Source organism: Trifolium pratense, linkage group LG5, assembly GCF_020283565.1.
Source record: "Trifolium pratense cultivar HEN17-A07 linkage group LG5, ARS_RC_1.1, whole genome shotgun sequence".
NCBI classification, from domain to species: domain Eukaryota; kingdom Viridiplantae; phylum Streptophyta; class Magnoliopsida; order Fabales; family Fabaceae; genus Trifolium; species Trifolium pratense.
This window is the reverse complement of record NC_060063.1, coordinates 43794380-43821806: the sequence shown is the minus strand read 5'-3', so window position 1 is coordinate 43821806 and position 27427 is coordinate 43794380. Positions and strand designations below refer to the sequence as shown.

The following is a 27427-nucleotide window of genomic DNA, read 5'->3' as shown; positions in this document are numbered from 1 at the left end:
TACAAATAAAACAATAACATAATTGACGTAAATTCAATAAGAGTTACATTACATCATTATTTTTTTTATAAATCAAATAGATATCAATTAAACCATTATTTCAATCATAATAATAAAGATGACCATTAACTTTTTTTTTGACTAAAAGATGACCATTAACTTATACTTTTAAACCACAAAATATGTCATTGAAATTTTAAATATTTTGTAAATACCGGTATACAATAAACCTATACTTCATTTTTTTAATTATTTCCAATTTCATTTTTAATTAAAAACTGACCAATGATTTTCAATTTCATTGTAATTTCATGAATTTCAAAAGTCCAAAACGTCTAACCTGTACTTCACTCTATTTTTGTACTTATTTTAAATTTTGAAGGAGGGGCACCATTACTAAACTATCAACAAAGAAAATAGTAACAAGTCAATATAAAAAAAAAAAAGGCTTTAATGCAGTTTTGATCCCCCTATTTTGAAAAACCTGAACTTTTGATCCCCTATTTTAAAACTCAGCACTTTTGATCCCCCTATTTTAGTTTTGTTAGTTTTAGTCCCCCACCTCAATTTGGTCAAATTTTTGCTAATGTGTCATGCTCACTGATGACGTGGTATTGTACATGTGGACAACTTGCTATGATGATGTCAGAAAAATTGGTGACACACAATATTTGACCTATAGAGATGCATGTTTTGCAATAGGATTCCTTAAAGATGATCGTGTTTACATCACTGCAATCAAAGAAGCAAAATATTGGGGCTCGGGACACTAAGGAAATTATTTGTCCACATGTACAATGCCACGTCATCAGTGAGCATGACACATAAGCAAAAATTTGACCAAATTGAGATGGGAGACTAAAACTAACAAAAAACTAAAATAGGGGGATCAAAAGTGCTGAGTTTTAAAATAGAGGGATCAAAAGTTCAGGTTTTTCAAAATATGGGGATCAAAACTGCATTAAAGCCAAAAAAAAAAAAAAACAGTAACAACAAGTCATCATTTTGAATAAATTTCTGTTTCAATATCCTCGTTTTCCTCAAAACATTAAGGAAAATATTATTCTCTCTGGCGCCAATTTGGGCGGGCTAATTTAGCTTCTTCAAAAAAAAACTTTCCAAGCAATTCATGAATAACAAAAAACTACATATTGAACAAATACAAGATATCATCAACCGAAATGCAGCCCACAATACGGACATTTGTATTTATCGATTTCCTCTGCAATGGTACGAGTAACATTCACACACTTCCCATGATACCAATTATCACAGAAGTCGCAGCAAATCCAGAAAGTGTCCTCCCCATAATGCACATGACATACATTGCAGAAAACATTTTCGTCGCCCTCCTCCGGCTCCTCTTCCACAACTTTGGGTTCTGATGCCTTTGTCTGCTTAATAACCATTCAAAAATCAGATTAGAAAACAAACTAGCCAGGAGAGAGAGAGAGAGAGAGAGAGAGAGAGAGATTTATAATATAATATTCTGATAATATCATCCAATATGATAGCAGATTTATATTCTGGAGATGTGTATATAAATTTAGCATATATGTTATACATTCATCCTCCATTTTCATGATATTTGCAAAATCTTTTTAAGATTACAAATTATAGACTGAGCAGTGAACTCCACAGAAAATTAACTAGCTACTCAATTTTAAATAGGGTGTGCATCTAAAAACAGACAACACCTGAAAATCAACAATAGTAACACAGATGTATGTATAAAAAAGTAGATGTATTTGCCATGCATAGGTTAAAGTAGAAAAATATTGTTTACCGCTATCAAGTTGGACTTCGATTTGCTGCCACTGTGGTTTGAAACTGAAGACTTCACCTCAACTTGTTTCTTTGCAGTATCAGTAACGTTTGCAGCATCAACAACTTTCAATATTGTTGGCAGTTCATTGATCATACTGAAAAGGCGCTCCCTGCATTACAATGCAAAACATGAGTACATGGATGAACATAAGATATATGAAGAAAAAAATGATAGATAACTTAACCGCAGATAAGATCTATGGTTAAAACATGAAATACCTGTCAGATTTGTTAAACCGAAATTTAGCTCCATAATAGAATGCAACGCCAAATAACCATGAATCGCAATGACCGGCAACTAAGGACAGCCAATCTGTTTTTTGCATTCCGGACCTAGCAAAGTTAATGCCCAGGGAAGGCTCGGGAAGCTCCAATAGCATATCTTCAGCAGGTAAATTGACTTTCCACTCCTCGTTAGGAAAGCCGTACAAGCACAGGTTTTCCTTGTCTGTAAGAATCAAGTAACCGGTTTATAAAACAAAAGTACCAAATAGAATAGCGAAAAGAAATGGCCTATATTCCCTACAACATGGCAAGTAATCCTTTCTCTACATATTTTTCTTTGCAGCTGCAAAAGATCTGCAATATCATATCTATCTTTGCAACGAAAAAATTGCTGCCAGGAGACTTGAGAAGATAAGAACATAAATATAATGTTCCTTGATGCAAGAACCACGATAGGTGTTACTTAATCACAAGATCATGTAACTAATTTAGTTTATAAAACAGTACTACTCTCATGTAAAATTAACTGGAGTACATGAAAAGAGATTGTAACTTACCAGGATCACATTGGTTATAGAAATCTTCAGCATCTGCAACAACATAATCAGGCAGAAAAATTTCATCAGCAAAGAAAAGACTTCAGAGCATTCATATATATAAATTTAAAATAAACACAATCAAAAAGCCCAAGGCTACATATATCAATTGCAGGTTAACATAAAACGACAAGAAACACATCATATATCAATTGCAGGTTAACATATTGCACAGCCTCCAAATAAAGGGCATAGCAAATCCGAGTTAAATGTATTGAAAAACATTTGGCAACAACGGACTAAAGCGGAAAGAAAAAATAAATGCACCGCAACTTTCTCAGAGCATCTACAATAATACAACTGCTTTGGATTCTTATCGAAACATTAGATGGGATCCACAATGCCGCATCACTTTTAAGCAATCTGCTCATTTGTTACTCTCTCTCTCTCTCTCTCTCTCTCTCTCTCTCTCTCTCTCTCAATGTGTGTCATCTCTGTTCTCATAACCACTAACTCACAGCACCACCAAGCCATGGTGGCCATTCACCATCCGTCATCTCCCTTTTTCTCGCCCACCGTGTGCCTAGGATTTTGTGGCTGATGGCGTTCATTATCCATGGCACTGCGCCTTCCCTGTTGGATGTTGATTTTGTGTTGACCTTACTAGATTTTAAATGTGTTAGTTTTGGTCAACCTCTGTTCTAGTTAAAAAAAAAAGGTAACTATCCGATTATTTTAGCAGTTGACTCGATTAATTTTACTGTAGCGGTTTTATTTCGATCCAAAACAACCGGTTGTTTGTAGAAGAACTATCCTTGCATGTAACGGCCAAATTACCGTTTTCAAGCAGTGAAACTCGGTAAAGACAGGATCTCTTAGAGTTGAGGAACTCTATACACTAAATTGGAGATGCTCTTGTGGTCCTTACAAAGCAACCCAAATCTCAAATAAAAAACAATACTAATATAAACCACATCCACTAACACTATGGTAGTTTCAGTTCAAATTAGACACTCCCATTTCTCAAGAACTAAACTCAATTCCCCTTCCTAAGAACCCATGAATTATTATTACACAAATCAAAATGAGATGAAAGTTAAAATAAAAATAAAAACATTTCATAGCTAGTATATTGTAAACCGTGCAACTGTGCAAGTTCAAAATCAAAACTCAAACACTTATAGTTGAAAGAGAAAAAAAATTGAACCATGTCAAATACTCGATATAAACAAACATCACAAATTCTTGCATTTAACCAAAAAAAATAATCAAATTTCAGAAGGTACTCAAACACTAAAATTTTCAGCTAAACATATAATTGAAAAAAAAAAAAAAAAAAAAACACGGAACCATGTAAAATACCCGATATAAATAAACATCACACATTCTTGTATTTATCCAAAATAATTAATCAAATTTTACAGGAACAACTACGTGTAGGAAACTCAACCCACTTGAAAAATCGGTTGACCAATTAACTAATATTAAAAAATTAAAAAACATGCACAGAACCCTTTGAAATGCTCAGCATAACACATTAATTTACGATGGACACAGTTATTAAAATTTTGATTTGAAAAAAAAAAAACAGAGAGAATATGTGGTCTGTTAGAAATACCAGTGGTGAGAGCTTTGATGAGACCAGCTCGGCGACCCTTAAAATCTTGAAAGACCTCTTCGACAGTGTGATGTGTGCGTGAGTCCATTATAGCTTATCCTAGTATTCTTCTCAAACGAACTGAAAACGCAAAATCACAAGAAAATTTTGTTCATTTGCATTATTTTCAGAATTTGGGTTTAATTTATACTAAATTATTATACATATTAATTAATTTAATAATTTAAAACCATAATATTTTATAATAAAGTTATATAAATTTAACTCCGCATTGATTATAAGTCAAAAATAATTTGCTTTGTTTAAAAATAAATTTAGGTAAATTTGACTTCCGTTGATTAAAAAATTAAATGCAAATACATAAAGGGTACAAATGTAAATGGCATTTCTATTGTGTTGGATTATCGATATAATAATGAGGGCAATTTTTCGTATCATGATCATCATTTTAACACACCACACATCCATATGGTGATTACTGATTAGGGGTGGGAATAGGTTGGGTCGGGTCGAGCTAGACTTTTTGTCATAGCTCTCACCACTGGTATCTCTAAAAAACCAAATATTTTCTCTTTTTTTCAAATCACAATTTTAATATCTGCATTCATTGTAAAGTAATGTGTTTTGGGTGTTAATTTCTCAATTTTCAACTTGGTTTTTAAATTTAATAATTTAAAACCTTAATATTTTATAACAAAGTTATATAAATTTAACTCTACATTGATTATAAGTCAAAAATACTTTGCTTTGAATAAAAATAAATTTACATATATTTGACTTCCGTTGATTAAAAATTTAAATGCAAAGAATACATTGTACCAGTAAAATGCAAATACATAAAGGGTACAAATGTAAATGACATTTTTATTGTGCTGGATTATCGGTATGATAATGACGGCAATTTTTCTTCTTGCGACCATCATTTTAACACACCACACATCCTTATGGTGATTACTGATTAGGGGTGGGAATTGGTTGGGTCGAGCTAGGCTATCCAAGGCCCAAGCCTGACCTGGTAAAGTAAGAATATTTAAGGCCTAGGTTTGACATGTAGTCTATCATAGGTTTATTTTTTGACTTGAGTCTGGCCTTTTCGAATGCCTAGTATGGCCCGTTAGCCTATTTAAAAGCCTACTTTATACAAAATTATGTAAATAAATAATCTGACGTGTTTAAATAGATCAGCGAACTACTACTCTTACTCTGAAGGTCGGAAATTATACTTAAGATGGAGCAATTTTTGCTAGAGCCTATGACAGATTGAACAATTTTTGGATTAAATGAAAAATTAGCTTGCTGATTGACAATTTGAAATGGCATCATTGTCAACAAAGAGAGTATAATTATTATATGCTAGACTCAATATGATAGATTCAATACCTGTGAAATAAGTATTTTACTTGTTGTTTTCCATAAATGCCCAGATGGATGTAGTTTTCCGATTATAGGCAGGAGTTCAATATCTGACAAATATCTGGACAAATGAAATGAAAACCCAAAAATAAATGATAGTATATACTATTAGGTAACTACTATATAATTGGTTCAAAGAAAGTAGAATAATAATGATTGGAAAAAAACATTCTCTGCAGTTAAAAAACAGTAACATATTCTGAAACACTTTATCCAGATATTGAGGTTTCCCTGAAAAGCTAAATATCGGAGTTAGAATTTTGTGTTGGTATCAAGGTGTATGAATATATTGTCATTCAAGATACATGCCAAATAAACAATCCCACGGATTGCAGGTGTCTTGTAAAAACTTTTACCAACTTCCATAAAAAACCAAATTGTATCCTTCAATTTGAAGTTTTATAACAAGGATATGCTAGAGACTCATGTAATTTAAACTTGCATCTAATACCAATGTGGATCTAGATGCAGTCATAGAAAAAATATACATTACCAATATAATTGAGTACATAAAAGTGATCTAATATCATCATTTTTATTGTAAACAAGAAATTATGCATTAATTAACTAAATCTTTTTACCATTATGATGCACAAGCATCGGATACAACAAAGACAGGAAATATCCAAAATATAGAATATTGGGACATGTTTTGTTTGGTTTTGAGGCTTGTAGCTACAACTACAATCCTAAAACTCTTGAGAGTAGTGAATTTTCCAGCTCTGGTCCTCATTTTTGTTTCCTTGTTCTATTTGGCAGAAACCATTAAAAAGGAATTTCTCTCGACCGCTTTCTCTCCTTTCCTTACATTGTGCATAATTTTTACTCTGATACTCTCGTATAGTTATATTTTACATAAATAACTAGAAAGATTAGAGTTACCTTACTTCTGCCTTGCACAACCATCGTTGGAGCTTTGGGATATTGCTGTCAGCCGGGTGAAGAAAAGCTAAAGAACATTGAGAAAAAGAAATGCAAAAAATTAGTCTGGATAAAACTATTATCACAGCAGGTAAATGTGCATGTGCAGACAAGTAACTAGCAAACAAGTATTAGAAAGAAGCTCACTCATTGAACTCGGCTAAGTTTAGAAGACCATTTGCGTCTACATCCGATGCATTAAATTGCTCTTCTTTCCACCAACTCATATCATAACCAAAAGAATCTGATGAATGAAATGCACAAATTGCAACATTCAATTCAACGCACAGGCATAAAGGTTTATAGAAACCAAATTACATATCAGTTGTGTTATTTGAGCAAACAAATTTAGACAACTTTTGCAACAACTTCTTTAAGTGGTTAACGCAATTCAAATTGCTTTCAGTAAATGGTTAATGTATATACCATCATCGAAACTCAATAACCACGACGTAACTACCTTAACCACAAACTTGGACATGATTAATCACAATTTTTCAGATAGTCAAATCTACATGTAATTGAATATCATATAATTGTGGTAATTAAAAATTATGGTTAACTACCCCAAGAGTTCGATTTTTAAATTTCGCAATTTTAGACAACTTTCGCCAAAAGTTTTAGGTGGATAATGCAGTTTAAACTGCTAATTAATTACCTTTGGTTGGGGTTAATGTGGTTAATTGATATATATCGGTTGTCAAAACTCACACGTGGCAGATACCTGGGATCTTTAACCATTTGGTTAAGAGTTCGTTTTGCAGTTATGCGTGGAGATACCTTGGTTTACTATTAAAAAAGTAACTTGATTAATTGTAAATTTGGGTAGTTAGCCATAATTTTTAATTACCACAATTATCTGATATTCAATTACATGTAGATTTGACCATCTGAAAACTGAAGACTTCTCGTCAACTTGTTTTTTTGCAGCACCATTAACAACATCCGCAGCATCGACAACTTCCAATATTGTTGGCAGTTCATCGATACTATTGAAAAGGTGCTCCCTGCATTACAATGCAAAACATGTTCATGGATGGACAGAAGATATATAAAGAAAAAATGATAGATAACTTAACCGCAGATAAGATCTATGGTTAAAACATGAAATACCTGTCAGATTTGTTAAACACAAATTGAGCTCCATAGTAGAATGCAACGCCAAATAACCATGAATCGCTATGAGCGGCAACTAAGGACATCCAATCTGTTTTTTGCATTCCAGACATAGCAAAGTTAATGCCCAGGGAAGGCTCGAGAAGCTCTTATGGAATTCCTTCAGCAGGTTAATTGAAGAAATTCCATCGGAGCTTCACGAGCCTCCCCTGGGCATTAACTTTGCTAGGTCTGGAATGCAAAAAACAGATTGGCTGTCCTTAGTTGCCTCTCACAGCGATTCATGGTTATTTGGCGTTGCATTCTATTATGGAGCTCAATTTATATTTAGCAAATCTGACCGGCATTTCATGTGTTAACCATAGATCTTATCTGCGGTTAAGTTATCTATCATTTTTTCTTTTGTTCATCCATGTACTCTTGTTTTGCATTGTAATGCAGGTAGCGCATTTTCAATATGATCATGTACTGCCAACAATATTGGAAGTTGACAATGCTGCGGAAGTTGTTAATGATGGTCTTCAGTTTTCAGATGGTCAAATCTACATCTAAAATATCAGAAAATTCTGGTAATTAAAAATTATGTCTAACTACACCCAAATTTACAATTAATCAAGTTACTTTTTTGTATCCTCCACGCTGCAAAGACTAATCCATTATCCATCGAGGTAAAAGTTTTGGCGAAAGTTGTCTAAATTTGTTCTTACAAATATAATTTGTTATTGTAAATTTGAAATTTAGTATGAAAAGTGAAAACAAAACAACGCATTAGTAGAAAGATAACCTGAATTTGAAGCAAAATGGGAGGAGCATATTCTGAGAATGAAACGAATCCGTCTTGAATTCGATCCAGAATCTCCCTGAGCTTGCTGAAGGTTCCACTGAGTTGATTCGTGGAGGGAGACGAACCAATCAGTGAGGTCCACATCGATTTAAGGGAAGAGACGGACGATCTTGTCATCGCACTCGTCCGCGTGTTGGTGGTGGGAGGCGGAGAGTGTGGCGGTGGAGAAAGGGTAGGTAGGAAGATTCTTCTTCCCATTGAGCACCGATCAGGTGTTTGTTTGTTTCAATAGCAATTATTCCATGTATCATCCGCAAAGGGTATGTATATATACACATATAGATATTGTCCTCGATAAATAGTCGATAACTGATAAGTTAGTTTATTACCGATAATTTTATGTCAAATGCTTGAATTAATTTATAAATATGAAATAATATATATTTAATTTTGTTTCAAGTAAATGATTGAGATAACATTGGGATAAAAATGTTAATTTATAAGCTAGTAAAAATAAGTTATAATTTTTGTCATATGAAGTTTTTTTGACACTTTTGTAAAAATAAATTATAAGTTAGTAAAAATAAGTTATAAGTTTGTGAGAAAAAACGTATATATTTTTTTCGTCATATGAATTTATAACACATAAACTACAAATTCAAAATTTGACATAACTAAATAAAGCCATGTAATATCTTCGATTAAAGAACCGATCAATATATTATTTTTTACAAAAATGAAATCTAATGCATTTCATTAATAATAATCAAATTACATATATACTTGGTGGAATACCATAAAAAAATTGATTCAGTTAAAAAGAATATTTGAAAACAAGTATTAAGAAGAGATTGTATATAAAGTAGTGCACTTCATTTGTTTCCTAAGCCCGATAACTCTATTAAAAAAATTTACACCAACAAAGTAAGATTGTAGAACGTTTAGAAGAGCTTTAACATCCTCAAGAAAGCAAGAGTAATCCTCAGACAAAAATAAACTTTAAATAAGAGTAATGGCTGGAGGTATTTCACTAAAATATAGAAATTCTAACATTTGGTGTTTCACTAAACTATTAGCAACCTCTCTCGGGACAAAGTACGCGTGAGAGTTAGAATAAATTGAATTCAATAATGGCGGATTCTAGTGTGGGAGATCTTAATAGGTCTCTCACCAATGCACCATATCTTTTATCCATCGGATGAAATGGATTGAATGAGATGCATGATATTATGGTGTACTGTCAGTATTATATAATTTCCATAAAAAATAAAATAAAATTCCCGAAAAAAGTTTCCGATATTTTTTATAGAAAAAATTTTTGATTTTTTTTTTTGGAAAAAAAGTTCAAGGGAACCTAACAGTGCCGAATGAAGTTTTCCGCCTCATCTATAGTAGCAGAAACATTTGAAGCCAAGAGCTAATATGCTCCCCATACGGTGTAGCCTTTATTAGGGTCAGGCTGCCACTGCCACCTATCAGACGGCTGTGCCTGCAATGAGAGGTTCAGAAGTAAAGACTGACACTCTCCCCAACATCTCCTCCTCCCACACCCTCAACTTTCTCTACCACTCCCACGCCTCCCCATCTCAGCAACCGTGTGCAATTTGGTCTTCGCTAAATCAAACAGACGCCCAAACCGCTCACACAAATGAGTCTCATCCACCCAGGGATCGGTCCAGAAAAAAGTATATGACCCGTCCCACACCATTTACCTAAAAGAGCAAAGTTAAACTCCCTCAACTGCCTGATCAATCAAGGTGTTATCGTCAATAAAACGGTTGAAAGAAATGTGATCCAAGGAGCGTTTCCCACCCCGAGAAGAGCTTCGTTCATCTACGTGTTTAACAACATTGAAAGCCCCACAAACATGTTAGAAATAATATAAAACCATTGATATGGCTCTATCCTAACAGCTTAAGCTTTTGGGATAATTGGTTATTTGACAGAAATAATATAAAACCATTGATATGGCTCTATCCTAACACCTTAAGGTTTTGGGATAATCGGTTATTTGACATGGTATCAGAGCCTCTATGACTAAGTGGTCTAGAGTTCGATCCCCGCTCCCCTCACTTTCTAATTAAAAAGTGGAATTTAAGCATATGGTAGGTGAGACTATGCATTATCCACGCTTCAAGCCCAAGTGAGCTCTTGCGTGAGGGGGCGTGTTAGAAATAATATAAAACCATTGATATGGCTCTATCCTAACACCTTAAGGTTTTGGGATAATCGGTTATTTGACAAAACACACACCCTCCTTCTTTAGATTTTACTTTTATTAGTTGTTATTATTATTAGTAGTAGTTAACTCATATTCAGGCCATCTCGCAACCGATGTGAGATTTGTTAACACTCTCGCTCGCGCCCAGCGCGATGAGCTTGGGCACATATATGAATGGTGGATGGCCCAATCATAATTTTGATAGCATGCGACCCAGCGGATCATGGATGAGGCTCTGATACCATGTCAAATAATCGATTATCCCAAAAGCTTAAACCGTTAAGATAGAGCCACATCAATTATTTTATATTATTTTTAACGGATATTATAAAATAAAAACATCCAAAAGAGATCTTATTAGATTTTTCATGGCCGGCACGTGGTTCCTTCTTGGCATTTTCCTAGCCGTCTAGTTTGAAAATTGTGTCGTGTTGACATGAAGAAAAAAATAAAACAGAGGAAATACAGAATATCTCACTCTAAAGTGAGGAAATCTAGTGTTCATATATTTCCTTCCTTTTCTATTTCCATATGTTTTCCTAACAATGAACCACCATGCTACCTACCATAAGGAGCTTATGTTGTTTTGTTTATCTTGTGCTTGTTTCCACATCGATTGAGTCTGAAGCAACAAAAACAGACATTAATGATTCTAACACACCTCAATCTCATATCAACCATGATGTTTTTATCAGCTTTCGAGGTTCAGGCATCCGCCAAGGTTTTCTTAGCCACTTAGTTGATGCTCTTAATGAAAAAAAAAATTATTGCCTTTGTGGATAATCAGATTAACAAAGGAGATGAAATAGCACAATCACTTTTTCAAGCAATTGAAACATCATTGATTTCTTTGGTTATATTCTCTAAAAACTATGCTTCTTCACGTTGGTGCTTAGATGAACTTGTTAAAATTGTTGAGTGTAGAGAGAAAATTGGACAGATTTTAGTGCCTGTTTTCTACAGAGTGGACCCCACAATTGTGAGGCATCAAAATGGAACTTATGCAAATGCATTTGCTAAACATCACAAAAGGTTCAATTTGACGACTGTGCAAGAATGGAAATCTGTTTTAAAGGAATGTGCTAGCATCTCCGGTATCCTTCATCGATGTTTGCGTAAGTCATCTTGTCCCTGTTTTACTGCATTATTTTTAAGGATACAAGAATAGTTTTAAGGATATTTTCAGTCCCTACTTAATCACAATAATTAAGGATATGTTGTTTTTCATGCAATGACCGATAGTAAAAGAAATTGTTTTAACGAGGGAGAGGGAGATAAATAAATGGTTGAGATGATGACAACATAAACAACATGAGAGGATGAGTTGGAGATGATCCATATCCACTTTCGATAGCTTCATGTACCTTTTTTACGGTTGGTGATAGGGAGGAGAAGTTAAGACCATTTCTTGCCCCCATATAGACTAAAGTGTCAAATCAAGAGACGCCCTTTTTCCTTTCCTATTCTTCTAGGCACGATATAAGTGTTAACAATTGAGATACTAGGGAAAATGGAAGGAGGTTACTAGGTTAGGGTTCCAATATGAATGTGCTAGTATCTACGGGTATCCTTCATCGATGTTTGCGTAAGTCATCTCGTCCTTGTTTCCCTGCATTATTTTTTATTTTTTAACTATACAACTGTTATATATTAAAATTATCGTGGATAATTATGGCCACCCAACAAATTATTCAATTACATGGAAAAAGTGCAAGAGGTATTCTAACCACCCAACAAAACTACAAATACAAAAACAAAATCCTCAAACTAGGACGTTTAATACACTCAAATGGATAATTTGACCATTCATAGAATAGGATCCTCTAGTGCCAGTCTGCCACCTTATTTAATTCAAAGCCATATCCAGCTCCAAGAGACACTTTTGATAAAATTGGATTCTTTGTTGCCATTATTGTTCATTCATTTATGTTCCTCTTCATGCAATGACCGATTGTAAAAGAAACGATTTTAAGGAGAGAGAAATAGAGAGAGAACATAAATAAGTAGTTGGAATAATGACAACGCAGACAACATATTAGATGATGAGTTGGAGAGGAATATCCACTTTTGATAGCTTCCCATACCTCTTTTACGGTTGGTGATTGAGAGGAGAAGTTAAGACCATTTCTTGACCCTAAATAGGCCAAAGTGTCAAATCAAGAGACGTCATTTTTCCCTTTCCTATTCTTCTAGGCACGATATAAGTGTTATCAATTGAGATACAAAAGTAGGGGAAAGGAAAGGAGGTTAGGGTTCAAATATGAATTGTATAATATTACATTAGAAAAAATAAGGGTTACATAGAGATAATATATAACAAACCTAATATGATTAAACTACTAACTTAGAAACATAAGCTCTATATCTTAAGCCCACTAATATTATTATCTAACGTCTCTTCTCAAACTCACAATGCATTAATAGATAATCATCGAGAGTTTTTAAAAAAATGAAAAACATGTTTAATAATATAAACTCGGAATATTATCTCTCAAGCTAAAGCTTACTCAGCTTTAAGCTTGTTACAAAATATATTAACCCAACAAATAAACTAAACCAACTATAGCATTGTCAACGAAGAGGAGCATCCAACGATGAAGTTGTAGGCGAAGCGAATAACCAAAGCAAACCAACACCCAATCCAAATCAACCAAACCAAACAAATTGTGAGTTTTATCTTGACTCACCAAACCAACAAAAAAAACACTTAAACATGATGTTTCACAAACAGATTGTGCGTACTAGCTTGACTCACCAGACAACGGGGATGGATCCTCTCCCATTAATTTTCTCTCCCATGAAATCCTGACCATTCACTTTTTTTTTTCTACAAGTTGGTCAACCAAAAAAAGGCAATTGAGGGCATAGATGCACACATGAGGGAATCCAGTGAAATTTTCACTGGAGACAACCCCTGCCCCTAGACAACCAACAAAAACACCTACATGTGGTGTTTCACAAACAGATTGCAAGCATTCACTCACCAAACAAACAAATTGTGAGCATTCGCTCACATTCATGCACGTTGTGTTAAGAAGTCTCACATAAGGCGTGAGATGACTTATAGGGTTGAGTTAGACCCAATTATAATATGGAACGATTATTTTGTTGCTAAAATCCAAGGTGCTCTAACCTGATTGCACCGTTGCATCTAGTCTTCTAGATGATATAAAATTAATGAAAGTTATTTGAATTTTGAAAGGATTAATTAATCTATGAATGACCTTTTTATTCTTCTCCTATAGGAATGATTCTGTGCTTGTTAAAGAAATAGTTCAATATGTGGTGAGTAGGTTGGATGATATTCATAAGTACAAACCACATTCAAAAAGAGCACTTATAGGACTTGACAATCAAATTTCACATGTGAAATCATTGTTACTGGAAGATTCAAAAGATGTTCGTGCCATTGGCATTTGGGGTATGGCTGGTATTGGGAAAACAACTATTGCAGAGGAAGTATTTGACAGGCTATGTTCTGAATATAAAAGTTGTTACTTTATGGCTGATATCAGAGAAGAATGGAGGAGACATGGAAGGATGTATTTAAAGAAAAAGCTTTATTCTGCTCTATTAAGAAAAGAAGATTTGAATATTGAAAGACCACATGGATTGCCCTATGTTGTTGAGAGGAGACTTCGAGGTATGAAGGTTCTCGTTGTTCTTGACGATGTTAGTGATAAAGAGCAACTAGAAATTTTAATAGGAACACTTGAATGGTTTGGAAAAGGTAGTAGAATCATCATAACTACAAGCGATAAGCAAGTACTTTCCAAAAGGGTTGATGATAATGATGTATACCAGCTTAAGCCATTGGATTTTGATGACTCTTTTCAACTTTTCATATCGACAGCCTTTGGACAAAACCATCCTAAAATGGAATATGAAAATGATAAGTTATTAGAGAAAATGGTCAATTATGCCCAAGGTATTCCATTTCATGAACAACCCTCCTTTCTTTCTTTTTTTAAGGCAGATATCATAGATAAATAGATTTAAATGCATTTTGATTCGGTTAATGAACTCTCTTAGGACTTTTTTTTTTTTTTTAAAGAAAAACTCCCTTAAGATGAATCGATCGAGAGAATTCAAAATTTAATGTTTTGTGAAAATAAATTTTGGTTAAACTTTATCTACCTCGCGGCCGAACTCTGGATTACTTGAGTTTCTTTCGCTGAGAACCAGATGATTAATACAAAAAAAATAAAATAAAACATTTTGGTTCTCTTATTTAAAATAAAAAGTTTTGGTCTTTGGACTGGGCGAGACCTAATAATTTGGCTAGGTTACACCCACCTTTATAGTAAGAGGCCTAATACGCCTAGATAACCAACCCGTGTAGTTCTAGCCAGTAATCAATCAAATAAGAATTGACATTTGTAGAAACGGATAGGTCCGCAATAATAGGGCACATGGACACATCGAAAGGGCGGAGTGGAGCTAGTCACCTCTCGCCCATCAGGCGGAGTTATAGCACTACCTATTAGCTAGAGGTCTATATATATATATATATATAGGGGGCTGCTTTGGGTCTAAGTTAGCAAGGTGCACTTTTTCAGTTGGACAAAAATACCCATTTTTTTAATTTTTGAAAGAATAGAGCAACAGGGGCATTTCTGTAATTTACCCAACAGTACACGCGCCCCCACCTTCTTTTCCCACCCCCAGGACACGTGGCAGCGTGTGATTGCACAAAATCCGCGCGCGTGCATCACACGCGCCGACAGACGCGCGTGGTGGAAGGATGACGCGGAGAGAGAAAGCTTTTTGAAAAGGCAGGCCACGTGTCGCTGTCTGATTGGCTGCGTTAATTTTTTTCCATTTAATACTTTAAACTCGATTATTTCGTCGTAAATTAATTTTTTATTTTTTATTTTTTATACCAAAATTCATAATTTTTTTTTCTCTACAAATAGAGACTTGGTTCGTTTGATTTGGACACAGGAAAAAAAACCCAATTTTTCACTACCTTAATCTCATTTTTCACTACCTTACATCAACTCACTGAAACCATTCTACCAGGAAAATGGTTTCATAGTACAAATCTCTGAAACCATTCTACAAGCTAAATGGTTTCAGAAGCAAATAACTAATAATCAACTTACTGAAACCATTCTACCAGCAAAATGGTTTCAGATTACAACTATCCGAAACCATTGTACCAGATAAATGGTTTCAGAAGCAAACACAATTAATAAATTACTCACTGAAACCATTCTACCAGTAAAATGGTTTCAGAATACAACTATGTGCAACCATTCTACAAGCTAAATGGTTTCAGAAGCAAATAACTAATAATCAACTTACTGAAACCATTCTACCAGCAAAATGGTTTCAGATTACAACTCTCTGAAACCATTGTACCAGATAAATGGTTTCAGAAGCAAACACAATTAATAAATTACTCATTGAAACCATTCTACCAGTAAAATGGTTTCAGAATACAACTATGTGCAACTATTCTACCAGTAAAATGGTTTCAGAAGCAAACATTAGTTTTTAATTACCGTTTTATCTCATTTAATTAACTAAAAATAGTTTCAGGTCTCCAAAAATTTCATAAAATATACCAAAAGTTCCAGAATATTATCTACTATTTTCCTGGTATAATGGTTTCAGTGAGTTGGTTGAGTGGTGCGTGTTAAATTACAACACACAAGTAACGTATTTAGTAGACAAAAATGAGATTAAGGTAGTGAAAAATTGCGTTTTTTTTTCGGTGTCCAAATCAAACGAACCAAGTCTCTATTTGTAGACAAAAAAAAATTATGAATTTTGGTATAAAAATAAAAAAATAAAAAATTAATTTACAACGAAATAATTGAGTTCAAAGTATTAAATGAACAAAAATCACGCCCAGCCAACCATTGTGTGACACGTGTCCTACTTTTAAAAAGCAAATTTTTCTCTCTCCAGGTTGTAATCCAATGTGGCGCAGGCGCTGGAATCTGATGGATCAGGATGATCTGGGCTGTATGATTGATCAGACAGTCTTGATGAGATCAGATCTTGGCTGTCTGATGGAAATCAACGGTCTGTAACCATGGTCCTTCGGTACGCGCGCGACACTGGATCCGCATCTATTAATGGTTTCAGAGGGTGGGGGCGCGTGTACTGTTGGGTAAAATTACAGAAATGCCCCTTGTTGCTCTATTCTTTCAAAAATTAAAAGAATGGGTATTTTGGTCCAATTGAAAAGGTGCACCTTGCTAACTTAGACCTAACTAGGGTCTAGGTTAGAAAACGAAAACCCCATATATATATATATATATATATATATATATATATATATATATATAGGGATTTGCTATAACAGACTCACTCATTTTTATGAAGGTGTGCATTAGCAACGTACACTTTAGGGTGTATTTAATCACTTTTTAATTATTGGTTGCTAAAACACACCTTCTAAAAAATTAGTGAGTGTATTATAGCAAATGCTTATAGGAGTTGCTAACGTACACCCACTTTTTTTTTAGAAGGAGTGTTTTAGCAACATGCACCTCAAGGTGTATGTTACCATTTTTTAGTTATGACTTGCTAATACACACCTTCTAAAAAACAAGTGGGTGTACGTTAGCAAAACCCATATATATATATATATATAGCGCCCTATCTAGTGCCATTAGGTTATATCATCACTATTTTACACATCTTTTATATTATAAGCTTGAATACACAAGCAAACTCCACTAGTGCAGAAAGGAGATTCAACTACTGGCCAAACAGACTTTCCACTACTGGCCGTGGCCAGTAGTAAATGCAGTCGACGTTGTAAGTCCACACTTTCCACGTCGGGTATTTTAATACCCGTCGTGGTATCCTAATTTCTTCTGTAATTATTATTTAAAATTATGGGGATTCCACGTCGGTTTTTACAAATACCCGTAGTGGTATGCATGAGATTCCACGTCGGTTATAATGAATACCAGTAGTGGTATGTATGGTTTCAAATTTTTTTAATATAAATCATGGGGATTCCACTACGGGTATTTACACATATCCGTAGTGGTATGTATGATTTTCCATTTTTTTTTTTAAAGAATTGGGGATTCCACTACGGGTCATTACTTTTACCCGTAGTGGTATGTGTAGTTTTCACTACTGATTGTTATAAATATCAGTAGTGGTATGTTAGTTTTATTTTTTTTTTTTCATTTTTTTGTAGCTTCCTGTGCATTAATTATATATCGTCTATACTTTTCCGGCGCAGAAATTATACAACATAATTTCAAGTCACTGGTAGCTAATAACGCACAACAAAATTACTAGTAGCTAATAACGCACAAGAAAATCGACATAATTCCGAATATTATTTTCCACAAGTCATTGTCAATTCCTAATTAACAAGCTAACAAAGTTACATTCAACACATTAAAAGTCAATACTTAACATTATCACTAATTAATTCCAAGCAGACAATCACATGTAACTACTTCATATATGATTCTTTTATAAATCTCGTTACATTACTTATCGTAACAAGATACATACATATAAATATTAGAAAGTCTAAGGTCTCTTAAGAAAATTCTTGAACCATTGTGCTGAGAGCTTGTGAGCTACTAACCATCCAATCATGAAGTCAATTGATCGCTCTGCAGCTCTTTCATCGAATTTGCTATTTGAGAACGGCACAAAATGCATCACAAGCAGCCATCATGACTCTATCATCGTGTTCCAGAAGAGTTGCATGATTGTCATAACCAACTGCGGCGTACAAATAATATATAATGTCAGTTTATAAAGATCAAATATATATGAACCTTGTTTAGGCTTTCTTGCTTAACTTTCTAGTTTTTGTCTGCATCTTCTCTTCCTTCCTACAAAAACCATAACCTAAAAACTAAAAGAAATAAATAGTTTAATTTAAACCTGTACAAACCAAAATGATTAAGGATACAAATATCAGCAGACTTAGCATACAAATCATGGATTGAGGGTTGGAAAAGTGTTACGAATTTACCAAGGATACAAATATCACATATACAAATATCAGCAAATATCAAATATTCCAAGGGGAAGATAATTTTCCCTTCTTTTAAACATTGATATCCTAAAAACTTTCTATATAGGATTGGATTTAGCAACAAACAGATTGATGTACTTCAGTTCAATATCTTTGACCTTAAGTCATACCTTTGGATGACTGGCCAGCTTTTTAAGGGCAGTTGATGCAGACCAAAATCTTTGATTGGTTCAGTTCTTGAGTAATTTGACTAATTTCCTGTGTTTGAGGAAGTAGATTTATCTACAGCTGCATTAATCAGAAAATAATTTAATGTAATTAAATGTGTCGGAGTCGGACACTGACACGTGTTGGACACCAGACCCTGCTTCAATGTGAATGTCCGTGCTACATAGACACTAGTAGCACGAATTGCATGATATAAGCAAAACTATGCAATCAAACAGATAAGGATAGCTGAATTTACTGATCTTTGCGGCCATGCTTGCACGTTCTGCAGCATAGGCATTAAGATAGTGTATCCATGAATGGATCCTTGTGTTCTGAACTGATTATACTTTCCCTTCAATACATAGATTTAAACTGATTCCTAGGTCAATATAAAGGGGTTCACAACAATTCTATCAAGACAAAAAAAACTGTTTTTACAAAATGAATGAAAATTGTATAGTACTTCTGCCTTGGTTACCACATCAGCTCTAGGTCAGAAAACAATTGAACTGATAAAGATTCCAGCTCCAAATTCTTCAACCCTCATCATAGTTTTCGTCTATCGTGATTCGTAACGCCTTTCACCTGGACATTCTTCTCGGTGGAGATGGCTTTCCCTTTGTGGTCCCAACCGTTGTGAACTGCTGAGCCAAAAAAATTTTCAATCGCTGCATAGGTGCTGCCGTTAGAGTTCCGCCAATGGACGATAGCTTTTGTGTAAGTATGATTATCTCTTGCTCTACTGGAGCCAATGCATATAACATGATTCAAGCATTAACTAGCTCTACCAGTGCATATAATTTTTCCTCTTCTTTTAAACTTTGATATCCTAAAAGCTTTCTATTTGGACCCTCCTTCCTTGAGCAAACCTTCAAGAGATCAAATACAACATGAAATTGTTGTACGGTTAAAAGTTCTAAACTGATCAATAACTGTATATTTATGTAAAATAACAGTAAATTCACAAGTACATGTTGGATTTTAATTAAAAAAGAATAATCTAAACTTTGTTCTACCTACAAGAAAAGAAGAAAATCAGAATTTTGATTAGAATGGTATATTCACTGTGATACAAAAAACACCAATTTAAAATTCCAAGTCAATAGGAGGACCAGAAACAACTATCAATATACACAAACCAATTGTGGCCAAAGAAAACAGCCAGTACTTCAGTCAATATCTTTGAATTTAAAACATACCTTTGGAAACTGCATAGATATTTAAATACAGTTCATGAAGAACATAACCTTTGATTGCTGAAGTTCTTCAGTAATTCCCTGTGTTTGAGGGAATAGATTTATCTATTCTGGTTTGAAAACTATATGGATAAATGAATCATCAATATCAGAGAGATTTGAGTATGTAATAATTAGTATACAGTAAATAATTTGCAAAAAATAATCAATAAAGCTTCACCCTTTTGATTAAACAAAACAAGTAGAGTATATGTCCTCATTCAACCTGAAAACAGCAAGCAAAACATTCAAAGGAAGAAATAGACCAGAAATAAGGTAATAAAATACTTTCACAAACAAATTCAAGATCCAAATCTTTTACAAGGCCAGAAAAAAATACCAATATACACAAACCAATTGTGACCAAGAAAATTATTACAATAACAAAACAAAAAACCACCTCCTAGTGTGCAAGTCCAGGTCCACGGGGCATTTTCTTAGAACTCGAGTCTTCAACGTCGTTGAGCTGGTAATAGTGAGAGGCTATCTCCAACAACCACTCTGGCTTTATCTCTGTGACCTGTCTCATATATTCCTTGGTTGTGAGTACTAGTTCATGGTACAAAACCAATCTAGGAACAACCTCTGCCAGCCCCGAACTAGGAATTCCCTCAACAACATTCCATCCGTCATATATTTAACAACGGTCTTCTCAGACGTGCAATCCTCAAAACGTATAGAGTAACCAACCTCATGCGCTAGTTTTACCCCCATTTCTTGAGAAACTCGAGAAGCCACGCTCATAGCAGCAACACGACGTGGCTGAGTACACGCAATCATTCTTCCATTCTTTGTATAACCGGCTTCGTGAAGATACTGGGGAATCTGTGTAGTCTTACCGGAACCAGTTTCACCAACAATGACGATTACTTGATGATTATTACCAACTTGTCTTATGAAACTCACAATTTTGTAACTGTCTTGAAGGAGACAAATGAGGCCAGCAAAATCCTTTTGGAAGTGAACTCTGTTGAGGCCATTCCTTCACTATTCCCCACATGGTATCTCTAACATGAACATTGGCACGCGCAACAAAATTTTATCAAGAAAAGTAACACTAACAGACTCCAAACTACACCCCCATTTCTTTGCCAAGGTTAAATCTAAAAATTTATTAGTGTTTCCACAATCAACCAATTCATAACTGTCACAGACCCAAGTAGACAAAGAATTCAAAGCATAATTCATATAAACTTCTACATACCAAGGGTCTTGGAGTTGAAAATTTTGAGCAGCAAGATCGACTCCTCTAGCATGAGCATAAATCCTGACTCCTTTTGCTTCAGACTTTTGAAAAATCAATTGTTCATAGAATAACTCTCCAATGGTATGTTTAATTCCACTAGCTTTAAAACAAAATCAAATCTTCTGATCCTTGGACTGTCATCAAAATAGCAGTAAATATTGGCTAAAACAGAGCTACAATCATCATGAAAAAGATCATGCGAATAGCCCCAATTGTGAACAAGTTGAAGTCCAGGTGCCAGCACTTTTGGAACTTCAATGCATACTCCACCAAGTAATGCTTCAATTACCTACCTGCTCATTATCCATGAACCTATTAATGATGGCACTCCAAACAGTTATTTGGTACTCTGGCATTTCATCAAACAGTTGGAGGGAAGTTTGCAAGATGGAAAAATGCTTTGCAGTGGTAACCAACAAAGACAATTTGAGGGACGACATCAGAGTGACAACCCTGTCGAGTGGTTTCGGTGGCGGTGGGAGCTCACAAATGTGGTTTCAATTTAGAATCCATTTCCCACAAACAAACCTTGATAATATTATACCTACAAAATATGCAATTAATTAACATAATTAACTACACATATTCATCAAACAATTGTGAAAACTAAAAACCATAAAACACAAGCATTATATTTAAAAAAAAAATACCTAACCTCAAGTGAAAATCTTCAAATCCCATAGTGAAACCCATATAAAAGGGACTCTGTAACTGCATTGTAACCAAAAATCCTTAGATATTCAATGAAATTCATTTTGAGATCTAGAATCAATAAGCAATAAGCAAAATCAATACCCATTCCTCCCAACAAGAGGATTACCCTCAAACACACCAAAAAACGCATGGCACAGCAGAAGAAGCAGAACAACACACAAAGGGCCACAGGTCTCTCGTATTTGAATGAAAATAAAAGACAAAAAGTGTGAAAAAACGCACCTTGAGGAACTAAACACCAACGTCCCAACTCTTTCTATCCAAACAAATCGAGCAGAAGCAACCCAACTCCACTGGTAACCTAATAAACCAAATTGAAGAAAAAAATTTAAAATATGAATTGAATTTAGGTTATAAAAAAATGAAGAATAGAGAGAAAAAGGGATTGTTACCGCAGATTGAAGCTTGTTACCGCAGATTGAAGCAAATTTGGAGAATGATAAAGGGGTCGCCGTCTAGGGTTTGGAGAATGATTGAAGAAATTAGGGACGATGGCGATTTGGGAAGAAATTGGGAAGAAATTTGGGAACGATGAAGAATGAGAATGAAGAATGAAGAAATTAGGGACGACGGTGGTGTACGTTCTCGCGTTCGCGTAGGAGAAGAATTGGGAACGATAAGAATGAAAGAATGACGAATGAACAAATTAATTAATTAATGAACACTAATAGGGATTCCACTACGGGTGAATACCAAAACGGTAGTGAAATCCAATTAAAACAAATTTTAATGTAATTACAACATTGCCACCGTGTCTACTTTTCACTACTGATTTAAGAAAAACAGTAGTGAAATCCCTTGTCTATGAACTTTTCACTACCGGTATTAAAATATCAGTAGTGAAATCCTTTGGTCAAATGTATTTCACTACTGGTATTCACATACCAGTAGTGGAATCTCTAAACCAAAAGTCATTTTTCTACTAGTGCTCTAAACCCTAATTTGTTTTCCATGTTTTCCCTCTATTTTAGATTGCAATTTTTATTAAAAAATAATACAATTTTGTCTTGACTATGATTCGAACCTGCAACCCTTTAGTGCAAGGCAATATTTCCAACCATTATGGCAAGTATATCAATTGTGATTAAAATTATGTGCAATAATTGATAAGCACCATCAATTTTAAAAGTATATCATATCAAAATTATTGTTGACTATATTATTCATCAGAAATATTTTTATGTCTTTCCTGATCAATATTTTTTTTCTACCGGATCATAAATTTAGAGAATAATTATCATGTGAGATTTGGAAAGTTATTATCACGTGTAATTTAGAAAGTTATTATCAAACTCAATTCTGCTAAATCATTTTTTTTTTTGCAATACAACCAAACACAACCATAGTCATGTCACTAATCACATTCATTATTTTGATTTTAACATTGTAGATTTAATATTAACTGATGATCAATTGATACAATATGCACTAGCAGACCAATTGTGATTTAAATTATGTCCACAAAGTGTTAAGCTCCATCAACTTTCATAAGAAAGATTTCATACGACAATTAAGCACCATCAATTTTCATTGCACAATTTAAACAATTAAAAACCGATAATCTCTTATATTATAAGCTTGCCAACATAAGCTAACCCTAAACCAAATTTTTTCCCCTCTCATTTTCTCTTTCTTTTTATTGCAGCTTTATATTAAAAAAATAAAGATTGTCATCGAACCTGCATCCCTTACTTACAATAAAACCTTTCAACCGCTAAAACATGTGCTTCAATTATGAAAAAAATTTAGGAATCCTAATATGTTAACCCTGTTTTCAATAAATTTGAACGGCGGAATTAATCACAATTTTTATTTATTTATGGATGTCTACTTAAGTTTATGTTCTTGATTATGTCTTTAATTTTTTTTTAACCTTTAATTATCATCAATTTTTTAACCTTTAGTTATCAGCAATTTTTTTTTAATAAGTAAACAAAACGATGGGGTTCCAAAATTATTTAAAAAATATATAAAATATAAAATAAGCACATAAACAAATATAGAATAATTAGTCCATGAAATTCCCTATACTACTCTTATTGAAAATAATCTTAGAATTTTTATATTTTATTTTTTATTGTTACATATTACACCTAATTAGACCCATGCATCGCATGAGTCAAAGTTCTAGTTTACTATACTTTTAAAGCTTGACCTCATATTATTTCTGGAGTTCAGGTTCTCTCCAACCTGGACTCATCAAGTATTGCTTAAAAATGATGCTTGCAAGAACAATCTCCATTTTAAAAATCACTTTATCCACCACCAATTTAATATTATTTGATATTTTGGTTTCTCATCTCATTTTTAAATATTTTTTTATCATGCAAAAATTATCTATTGGCATGAATGCAGCGACAGCGACACTTATTTTGAGATGGATAGAATATAATTTTATTAATTTTAACTTTTGGCTTTAAAAAAAAAATTGTTACGATATTGCAATTAGAGAAGCTATTATAAGGTATTCCCATTACGATATTGCAAGAACTAATTACGGCTATTTCTCTTGTTTTTTTATAGGTATTCCTTTAGTTCTGAAAGAACTAGGTTATTTTATTGGTGGAAAAGATAGAGAGGCATGGAAAAGGGAATGTGAGAAGCTAACAAGAGAGCCGTTGAAAAATGGCCATGATGCTATTAGATTGAGTTGTAATTATCTGAATGGTGTTAATGAAATTGTTGAGTGTAGAGAGAAAGATGGACAGATTTTAGAGCCACATGGATTTGCTCAACCACATATGTTAAGTTTGCCGAGGGAGCAAGGATGGAAATTTCTTAGAATGGAACGTTTTAATATCTCTGGGTATGCTTCATCGATATTTGCGTAAGTCATCTTGTCCCTGTTTCACTGCATTAATTTTTTCTATAAAATAGAAATACAAAAGATTATATAGTAAAACCTAGTGGACCATAAACCTAATGGGCCCAATAATTTAAGCCCAATGACTTATTATCTATCAGACACATCTTATACATGCATATTCATCATTGTGAGCATCCGATGGATAATAAGTATCAAGTTATGAAGCATGGACACCTCTATGATTAGACGTGTCGCCTCGCGGTGCTTGACATGTGCTCGTACGACACGTGTCAGATATTTCATACCGGTGTCCCAAAAAATTCAATTTTTTCTTTACTTTGACACTCCTTTAATCGGTGTCCGACACCTGTAAGACACTCGTACAACACGTGTGCGACAAGTGTCGCAAAAAAATTGTTTTTTCTTTGCTTATACTCTCCTTAGGCACATATCAGACATATGTACAAGAGTTAAAAATGTGTCGAAATAACAATATTGATCAATGAGCGATTGAAGACATTACATTTTAATTACGATATTTTTAGTTTTTTCGATAGTAAATAGATAAATAAAGGTAAAATACTATCGTATCTTGTTTTAATTTTTTTATTAAGAAATAACTTGTTCAACTTATATTTTATAAATATGTATCGGTGTCAGTGTCATATATTTTTTACATTAACGATATGGCGGTGTCCGTGATAGTGACGCGGTAACCGTGTCGGAGTATGTACTTCATATCTGTTACATCTAGTCTAGATGATAAAATTAATGAAAGATATTTGAATTTTGAAAGGATTAATTAATCTATCAATAACCTTTTTTTTCTTCTTCTATAGGAATGAATATGTGCATGTTCATAAGCACAAATCTCACTCAGAAAGATTACTTATCGGACTTCAGATGGCTATTCAAATTTCACATGTGGAATCATTGTTAATGTCAGATTCAAAAGATGTTCGTGCCATTGGCATATGGGGTATGGCTGGTATGGGGAAAACAACTATTGTAGAGGAAGTATATAGAAGGCTATGTTCTGAATATGACAGTTGTTACTTTAAGGCTAATGTTAGAAAAGAATGGGAAAGACATGGAAGGATGCATTTAAAGAAAGAGCTTTATTCTGCTCTATTAAGAAAAGAAAATTTGAATATTGAAAGACCACATGGATTGCCCTATTTTATTGAGAGGAGACTTCGACATTTGAAGGTTCTTGTTGTTCTTGACGATGTTAGTGATGAAGAGCAACTAGAAATTTTAATTGAAACACTTGATTGGTTTGGAAGAGGTAGTAGAATCATCATAACCTCAAGACATAAGCAAGTATTCCTCAACAAGGTTGATGATAATGATGTGTATCAAGCCATTGGATTTTTATGACTCTTTTCTGCTTTTCAATTTGAATGCCTTTGAAAATACACATCATTTGGTTATTTTTTAGGCTTAAGTGTAGTTTTTGTCTCTCTATTTAACAGATTTAATTTCTTTATCAACTTTTATTATCTTAAACTCTTTCTCTAATTCTTAGAGAAAAATATCTTGCTAATCCAAAATCCGGCCATAAGATAAATAAAGTTGATAAAGAAATTATTTGCATAGATCTTATCTTTTTCTGTTTGCTGACAAGACATGACTTGATCCAGTCTTGATACCAATATACAATGTGTTTCTACTTTTTTTTTTTTGTTACAAAAAAAGAGCACAACTCCAATGTGTTTCTACTTTAACTATAAATAAATAAATCAAGATTATTCATTTGAATAATATGATGAATGATGACAATAGAGGAAAAGTTGAGGATTTAATAATTTTATGACAAACAAACGAGACCTACTCCATCCGACTTTAATTTTAAGTAAATTTTTATTTTTTAAATTTATTGAATAACTAATCTATATGACTTTAATTATAGATCAGATATATTATCTAATTCTAAGAAATGTAATTTTGTTTATTAGGTAAAGGACTATAATTATAAAAACTTGTACAATGTTCAATGGAAATTAATTTCTCCATATATCAAACTATAAAAATGGGGTGTAGGTATGGTTTACTAGTACTCCTACACCATCAAAACCAGTGTTGGGTCTCTGTCTTGGGGGCAAACTTTAAATTAGTAAATCTAAATTTGACCGACTAATTCTGAAATTGAATTAGTATTAGTCGTTTCAAATATATAAAAAACAAAAATTTACATTTTAGCATCAATGAATAATTGATTTATTTAATATAACAGTTACTCTATCCCAAATCTTTGATTCTTTTGAGTTTAATTGATATGCACCGACCGTATAAAATTGTTTTAAACAATTGTTCAATAAGCAACCATTAGACATGAAAATAAAATTCATACCCGCGAGTACCCACCCAAATCATATCCACTTTGACAGGGAAAATCCAAGTTGACTGAGTTTGAGTTCGGGTTTGAGTTTTCTCCGATTTCAAAAGATGAGTTTGGGGCAGGTAATGAGTACATTGATACCCACCCCGAACCCGTCTCCGAACCCGCCCCGCTTATACTAAAAATTAGATTTCACCTCTTTTAAATTAGAAACGCTTAAACAATATCTTGTTCATATATATATT

General features: G+C 33.7%; 3 protein-coding genes across 7 annotated transcripts in view; 1 reads left to right on the top strand and 2 right to left on the bottom strand.

Moving 5' to 3' along the window:
* Positions 1-991: 991 nt before the first annotated feature.
* The window catches only part of LOC123883114 (PHD finger protein ALFIN-LIKE 4-like), a 71782-nt gene continuing 45346 nt past the window's right edge, over positions 992-27427 (bottom strand). Inside the window, exons 1-10 of one of the 5 annotated variants that reach the window (XM_045931834.1) lie at positions 8441-8747; positions 6688-6784; positions 6502-6568; positions 5587-5680; positions 4207-4326; positions 2610-2642; positions 2047-2275; positions 1787-1937; positions 1113-1397; positions 992-1066 (exon numbers count right to left, since the gene is read on the bottom strand). In XM_045931834.1, coding sequence (XP_045787790.1) covers positions 1173-1397; positions 1787-1937; positions 2047-2275; positions 2610-2642; positions 4207-4294 — 726 coding nt within the window. In that variant the 5' untranslated portion in view covers positions 4295-4326; positions 5587-5680; positions 6502-6568; positions 6688-6784; positions 8441-8747 and the 3' untranslated portion in view covers positions 992-1066; positions 1113-1172. Of the gene's footprint in view, positions 1067-1112; positions 1398-1786; positions 1938-2046; positions 2276-2609; positions 2643-4206; positions 4327-5586; positions 6569-6687; positions 6785-8440; positions 8748-27427 lie in introns of those variants that run through there. The other 4 variants (XM_045931838.1, XM_045931835.1, XM_045931839.1 and 1 more) reach the window with 4 other exon arrangements.
* Positions 6684-7769, bottom strand: LOC123886742 (PHD finger protein ALFIN-LIKE 4-like). Its single transcript, XM_045936034.1, has 4 exons — positions 7654-7769; positions 7391-7547; positions 6967-7000; positions 6684-6784 (listed from the first exon to the last, which is right to left on the bottom strand). The coding sequence occupies exons 1-4, from the start codon at positions 7767-7769 to the stop codon at positions 6684-6686; spliced, it is 408 nt and encodes a 135-aa protein (XP_045791990.1).
* LOC123883110 (disease resistance protein RUN1-like) lies at positions 11030-26602 on the top strand. The gene is made up of 4 exons (XM_045931820.1): positions 11030-11776; positions 13907-14589; positions 24559-24862; positions 25681-26602. Exons 1-4 carry the CDS (start codon positions 11769-11771, stop codon positions 26219-26221), a joined length of 1536 nt encoding a protein of 511 aa, XP_045787776.1. The 5' UTR covers positions 11030-11768; the 3' UTR covers positions 26222-26602.

Excerpts from the sequence above, each read along its gene's own strand:
- LOC123886742 (XM_045936034.1), bottom strand. The coding sequence starts at position 7,769 with ATGTCTGGAATGCAAAAAACAGATTGGATGTCCTTAGTTGCCGCTCAT. Across the intron at positions 7,548-7,653 it reads GTGTTTAACAAATCTGACAG|GGAGCACCTTTTCAATAGTA; the intron begins GTATTTCATGTT and ends ATTGTAATGCAG. Across the intron at positions 7,001-7,390 it reads TTGAATATCAGATAATTGTG|GTAGTTACGTCGTGGTTATT; the intron begins GTAATTAAAAAT and ends TTTGTGGTTAAG.
- LOC123883110 (XM_045931820.1), top strand. Across the intron at positions 14,590-24,558 it reads AATGGTCAATTATGCCCAAG|GTATTCCTTTAGTTCTGAAA; the intron begins GTATTCCATTTC and ends GTTTTTTTATAG. Across the intron at positions 24,863-25,680 it reads TATGCTTCATCGATATTTGC|GAATGAATATGTGCATGTTC; the intron begins GTAAGTCATCTT and ends CTTCTTCTATAG.